At 33.1% G+C, this 7,227-nt stretch overlaps 1 protein-coding gene across 1 annotated transcript; it reads right to left on the bottom strand.

Annotated features, from left to right (window-relative positions):
- LOC114170471 (proteasome subunit alpha type-6) lies at positions 1-6,370 on the bottom strand. Its single transcript, XM_028055959.1, has 9 exons — positions 6,124-6,370; positions 5,469-5,563; positions 5,311-5,392; positions 4,508-4,604; positions 2,921-2,979; positions 2,708-2,790; positions 1,710-1,805; positions 954-1,013; positions 1-347 (listed from the first exon to the last, which is right to left on the bottom strand). Exons 1-9 carry the CDS (start codon positions 6,197-6,199, stop codon positions 255-257), a joined length of 741 nt encoding a protein of 246 aa, XP_027911760.1. The 5' UTR covers positions 6,200-6,370; the 3' UTR covers positions 1-254.
- Between the last annotated feature and the right edge of the window lie 857 nt (positions 6,371-7,227).

Below are 7,227 nucleotides of genomic sequence, written 5' to 3'. Positions count from 1 at the left end.
TTTTAACACCATGCATGACTTCATTACGTAATCACCAACTTCTTTTAAAGTGTATGGAGAGATTGGTTGAACATAAAATGTTCTCCCAAATAAACTTGTAATAGGAAGCAAATACCATCTCTTCAACAACATTCTTCGGTTACATACTAATCAAATATCACAAGGAAATCAATTCGTTGAATGTGATCCGAGAAAGCAAATACATAATTTAATCTAGCATTAGAAAGATTGAACAATTACAAGCTATCAAGAACTCAGTCACGCTCACTTATTGCAGTCAAGTGCTCATCAATTTCCTCAGTGGTTAGAACTCTGAATTCTGGATTATCTTTTCGCACCACTCCAACCTGGAAAACGCAAGGCACAACCATTTGCGATAAGTCAGTGAAGAAAACGTTTAATCAACTGTTATAACCACAAGAATTTTAATCCTTCAAGTCTCGCACATTACAGAAAAATTGTAAACACTGATTAATGCCACTGAATGTAATTTCAAAATTAAGTATCCACTTCTGGAACAAGTTAAAATACAATACTACAGTTTACCCACCATTTTACAACACATCCTCCATTAAAATCAATATCAGTTTCTCTTATTAGTAGTCCAAATTAAGCCTTAGAATCATAGACAATTGCAACACGAGAGGATGAGAAAATACATTACAGAACATTCTATTCATCACCTACAAGTAAAACTAATGAAAATAATGAGCAGAAGAAAAATGTTCTCACCCGAGTTGCCTGTTAAAACAAACAATAGGCTGTGTACGACAAAAATGTAAGGCATACATTTAATCAGAAGGAACAAGAAACTTGCTAAAAATCTTTAATATTAAAGACCAGTTTTGGTCCTTTACTAGGGATTAAACACAAATGAAATCCGCCAATAATTTTATAAAATAAGATATGGCTTAGTTAGTAAATTTCAATTAGCTAGGGGAATCAAGTTCTACCTCAATCTCAGTGGCCTTAAAATCTTCCTGAAGAACTGATTGGAGAGCAGAAATGGCAGTCTGATAAAAAAAAACAGGCATGGAAATCTTGAATTAAGAACATAGAAACGAAATATAATAACTATTAACATAATTGATATTAAAAAATTCAATTTCATGAGAATAAACATAAGAAACTAACTTAATTAAGATACAGGCGGGGGACAACAAATCTTATAATGTCATAACTAACGTAATAAGATATAGCTTTAATAAGGATCCAAAAGTTTAGTTCTTATAACATTATCTGATTCCCATGGATAAGTCCACTGTCTAGCATTAACACATACAGAAGATACCAACCATCGTTCCTATTCTAAGCAAATCCAAAATTGAGATTACTTAAATCTACTCACTCATTTTTCAGCCTTTTCACCTTCCGTTAAAACACAGATAATCATCAGCAAACAAAAGTGAATCCAACATTTTGTCCAGTAGATTTCATGCGGACTAATAGTTATAGAACACAATAGCACAACTATAGAATATAATTGTGTTGTTGCCAGAAGAAAAAACCAACAAAATTCATTGTTTATCCGAAAAAGAAGGGAGGAAATCTGACATGATGAAATATATCCTTGAAAACAGACACTATTGGAGACAAAACATGCCATCTTCATTTTCCACATCAACCAAAAAACCAGTGTAAAGATTGTTTGTTCTCAAACTAAGCAGATAGAAATGGAGTGAGGAGGAAAAAAATTGAAAGAACACTACCTGAACCGTCTCCTCATAAGTAAATGAAGGGTCATTCTTCATCTTCTTTTCCAAGAAATTAATTGCCTCTTGGTCCTTCAATCCAGCACTTGTGGCCTGAGTACAACATAATAGATTCTTAGACACTTGACTTTCAGTATACAAATACAAACAGATTACAAATGCATGAACTAATGAAGAAACAGAAACACCATCCCTTGATTTGAAAAGTTACAAGGTTCGAAACCGATGTGCATCTACACATATATGGATAGCAATGAAAAATTCAGAAGGAAATGTAGTCACAGATCTAACAGAAGAAAATAATTGCAATATATCTTTTTATAAAAACAAAATCACTAAGCACCAAAGATGCATAAGTTTCTCAATGTTACTAGTTCTACTAGAAAGTAAAATTTAGACCAAATAAGGACGGGGAATTTACCGGCAGTTGAAGGCTCAAGATCTTTTACATATGGTTACATATTTTATAACACTAGTACATTATAAAGATAAATGCTGCATAAAGTTCAAAACACGAACAACTTGTGATAAATTCAAGGCAGCTAAATCATTTTCAAAAAATCACTAATTTACATACTCCCTTACCGCAACTATTGTCTGGTTATAATCCTTCTTTTCTTGGTCAAACATAATTGTAGTTATACTGGCATAATAACTATTCATTTGGTTCAGTAGTTCAATCAATAAATTGTCTCAGTAGCTCAAACAATGCAACCTTACACTTGTAATAAAAGAAATCGAATAAACAACTTTCATGAAATGAAGGTAATTAATCTTGGTGTAGTCATCCCCAACCCACTCGATCACTTAAATATTTTATTATGCGAGATAATTGTTTTCAATGCATGAGACATTTAAATTGATAAAAATTATAACTTAGAAACTTTTATAAAAGTAAGTTTATTATCAACATGAATTTCATCTTCTAATATTAAATAGGAATAAAACACTGAAATATTTACCGACAATCAAAGTGAGAAAGATCTTCCATGTACCTTGTGACCAAAGTAATGACCAGCAGGATCACATTTGTAAAGCTGTGGTCCATATTCGTCATCAATACCCAAAACCATAGCAACTTCATGGCACAATAGATTTGAAATCACAGAAAGAATAAATGGCGTCAATAAAAAAGATATCTTTTATGACACAAAAACAATTTGTGTTTTTTTGAACAGTTAACATTTGTTCAACAGGAAAAAACCTACCTACTCCAAGTGGTCTCATATATGCATGTTGGGTATAGACTTGTGATTTGTCTGCAATCCTGTAAGTATAAAAGATAACAAAGGCATACACAAAAGATGTTAGAAATATTGACAAGTTGTAGAATCCTAATATATATTAGGTACAATAATGTAGCCTTTGATAAAACTCAAAACTACAGTCAGATTCAACTTAAGAGATTAATGATTTTGAATAGACTCTTTCAATCTTAGAGTATATGTTGAGGCATATCCAAGTTGAGAGAGAGAGAGAGAGAGAGAGAGAAGACAGGCAGAAAAAAGTAACTTTTGTATTCATAAAATGTACAAAGGAAAACAAGGATTCTCTTTACATAGATAATGAAAAGAAACAAAGCTATAAATGATAAAAACAACTATAACAAAACCATATCAAACTGAATACTACACTAACAAGGCAGCCGCCTAAAACCTTCCACAATGCGCAAAGACAAAACTACCGCTGCAATTAAATTTATTCTGCATGCATCAAATATGTCAAAAAGATTTCTTTATAGAACCCATATTCAATTACTAGATACTTCAATACAGAAAATCATAAAAATGACAAAAATAACATCAGAGATCACAGAAATGAATCCTGACAGACCAGATTACCCAGAGATAATATGCTACAACCACATCGAACCATAAAATTGAAAGAAAAAACACAAGTTATTAGAAGTAATGCTAGTGCTATGGCAAACAACACTACCACAGTGCCACGGCTGCAAAAGCTGTCGGCCTTTTTTTAAGGAATTTTGATAATTATATTAATACAGCCATAGAAAGCTCAAGCTCTAAAAATGTCTAAAGAATGGTATACTATCCTTTGCCACATACCTCTATATCACAAATGTTTAATCATAATCAGTGCTATTTCCAGAGACTGGATGTAAATTTGGACACAACTAGTTTATTACTTATCAAATTAGAAAAACTAAGTGAAGATGACAAAAACACAGAGAGAAAACAAGATGGAAAAGCATGAGAAAGTTAACCACCAATAACTTTACTATAAAATTTGCAGTAAGTTCTTTATCAGACCGACTACGAAAAAGGAAAGACATCAATGAGCAATCTAACCAATCACCAAATAAATTCAATCCTTATAAAACTAATTAAATATCAGGTCTAACACTTCCATTCTTCATCAGCATTCAGCATCCCTTTCAGAAACAGATGATAATATTAATAAAGAAATCCGAAAATGCCATAAATTCATGGCCCTATCGGTTCCTACTGTGGGTTCTGTTAACAGCAGCACCTGTTTGGAAGGGAGCCGTTTCTTCACTGTTTTAGTACATTATATTACAGAATCGTAAGCTTGCAATCTACCTAGTCAACAAAGTAGGAGGACCAATGGACTTCCCAATTGCAACCCAGTTATTAGAAGCACGTTATAACAATGTGGATTAATGCCTATCGTCGTACTAATCCAGATACATTAAATGAAATGCATATGAAATTCTTCAATAAAAAATGAAAATTTGCAAGCAGGTATGAAAAAGAATAATAAGCAGCTTGTAATATTACGATGGAAATATATGTTTCAAAAACTGAACTGCTTACCATCTAGCCAACACATCTACAGGCATCTCATATCCATATGTAAAGCGAAACTCAGCTGCTTCATTTCTTGCTTGTTGGACCAGTGTCCTAGCATCAGCTGGAAAGAGGTATCCCAAAATAAATCAAAAGATGAATTTATAATGAAGGAATTTCAATTCTAAACAGATCTGAAAAACTAAAAAACGTTATTTACTCTGGCTGAAATCTGAACTTGTGCTCATACATCAAAGTTTAATTTCCAAGCAAAACAATAATATTATTGTCTCTATTGCGAGTCCAGTCATATGTTATGTCATCAGTAGGAAAAACTTGGACAGTACAACTAAAGTCTTTTCTCGTCATAAATTATTAATTATAGTTATATCACAAATGTGAATCTGGTTATAGTTTATGTTATCCATAGACTCAACTTTGACAGTAACATTAAGGTTATTTCTCATAATAAACTATTATTTATATTTTATGTAAGATTTCAAAGATTTATTGATCAATATTACACATGAAACAAAAATGTGTACATCTGAAACACAAAGGTTTGGCACCAAAACAAATATCTAATTTCCTATATGCCATAATCTAGGAAAATTATAAGCATTATCTAATTTCTTCTCACTAACCATCTGCTTGGGTTGATATCATATTTTTTAACTTGTAATTTATGTTTTAATTGAGATACAGTATCTGTGAAATTGTGCCCAATTTAACTTGTATAGATAAAAAAGACATATCTTTAACTAAATGATATGCAAATAAATTCACAAATGCCTACAACAAAAGACACGGAGATGCAATGAAAAATATACCTGTCATGCCAGTCGCCAACAAACCAAGGTACTTTGTGATGGGAAAGAGGTGTGTAACACTTGTCTGGTCCAAAAGCTTATCCTGCATGTTATCCTAACTTTAGCATCCAGCACACACAAACAAAACAAAGATAAAAGAACCAACTATCAGTACTCACCGGAACTTTCTTCTGAGTAACAACACAAATGGAATCCTTTCCTCGGACACCGATTGAGGTGATTCCAGCAGCCTTAACAGCCTTGAAAGCATACTCTGTTTCATGATGCATAAAAAATTCCACCACTCAACACTATAGCCTAACTTACTAGTCAACTCATTTCCAAACAAGTCAAACAAGTGTAATGAAAAATCAGAAACCTACGCCAATCCAGACCATTTCGTTAATTAGAGGGAGTTACAGATTTAAGGCAGCGTTTGATAGGGCTAAAACAAGGTCGAACATAACATTATTCCAAAAATTGAAAAAAAAAGGAACACAAAATTGATAAAGTGATACTCATTATGAAAAGAGAACAAAATATTCCATTCGTCAATGAGCACACAATCAATCAATTCAGAGTCACCCGCATTTCTTAACTTCTGATTTCCGCCTTACTAACCTAGCTCACTACTCCACTACCACTAATCTAAACTTAAATCACAAAAATTACAGCAATGATTTCATCTAAAGAACAAAAAAAATTTGTTTTCCGCACAGAATTGCAGAAATTAGGTCGGTCCGTGGAGTAAAAGATCTAAATCGTATTTCATTTATCAAAACGTCGCTGTTGTTGCGAGAGGTCACAGTATAAGAAGAGATTCCAGTAACGTACCAACTTGGAAGAGACGTCCCTCGGGAGAGAAAATAGTGATGTGACGATCGTATCCACCTCCACTTCCTCGACTCATCTTAACCCTAACGGATGACGGCGGAGGCAACGGCGATTGCGGTGGTCGACGACGGCGGCGACGAGAGTGGTATATTGGTTTTCGAGAAAGTGCAACGAAGATGTCGAGAGTGGAGACGGTGCTCTTTTGGTATTAAAGCGTCGATCTCAACTTCCTACTCAAGAAAACAAGGGGGTTTCATTTTGCGATCAAGAAGAGTAAAATGGGCCAGCAATTGGATCCATGAGGTGTTTCTTCGTGGCCCATTAAATATTGGGCTACACAATGGAAAATAAAAGGGGCTTTGACTTGCTACACCCCATAAATTCTTCACGCTATCTCTCAAATTTTCAAAATGATTAATTTATCTTATATAAAAGTGACTTTCGGATTACATATTTTGAAAACTTTCCGAAAAATGTTTTTTAAAGTGTCCAAAATAAAATTTCCAAAATAAGATTTCAAGAATTGAACTTTTGGAATGAAATTTCCCAAACAAAATTTTCAAAACACATGAAAGACATTCTACAACAAACTTTTCATAATAAGATTTTCAGAACAAACTTTTCAGAATACATATAACATGTTCCAAAATTCATGAAATTCATTTTGAAGAAATAATGAAACAAGTTTTTTTTTTATGTATTTTCTCTTTCCTTCTTTCATTACAACATTTTCCCTCTCTTCTTCCTCTTCAGCAATATTGTAGAACGACGGTGATAGTAACAAGAGTGGTGACATGATGTAGTGACAAAGAATGTTTAAGTTAAGTCTTTTCTTAATGTTGTGGAGGTGCAGTGAATAATCATTGGAATGCAAGCAACAATAACGACTTTTTTTTTCAAGGTCCTTTTTAAATCAAATTTGTAAAAATGGATCAGTTGACTTTTTTTTTTTAAATAGAGACAAGTCGTTAGGAGTGTGGAAGACATTATAGGTAAAATCGTCTCGTATCATGGTGGTTTTTTTTTCATCTTTTTTTGGAAAAAGCAAAGTCGATAAGAATCAAGCGGTTTTAGTGCAACGTGACGACTTCACATGAGTTTTTT

This window comes from Vigna unguiculata, chromosome 11 (genome assembly GCF_004118075.2).
Source record: "Vigna unguiculata cultivar IT97K-499-35 chromosome 11, ASM411807v1, whole genome shotgun sequence".
NCBI classification, from domain to species: Eukaryota; Viridiplantae; Streptophyta; class Magnoliopsida; order Fabales; family Fabaceae; genus Vigna; species Vigna unguiculata.
This window is presented reverse-complemented; position numbering and strand designations above follow the sequence as displayed.

Coding starts and splice junctions, on each gene's coding strand:
- LOC114170471 (XM_028055959.1), bottom strand. CDS start 6,199: ATGAGTCGAGGAAGTGGAGGTGGATACGATCGTCACATCACTATTTTC. Junction 5,393..5,468: donor TTACTCAGAAGAAAGTTCCG/GTGAGTACTGAT, acceptor GATAACATGCAG/GATAAGCTTTTGGACCAGAC. Junction 1,014..1,709: donor CTTATGAGGAGACGGTTCAG/GTAGTGTTCTTT, acceptor TTTTTTTATCAG/ACTGCCATTTCTGCTCTCCA.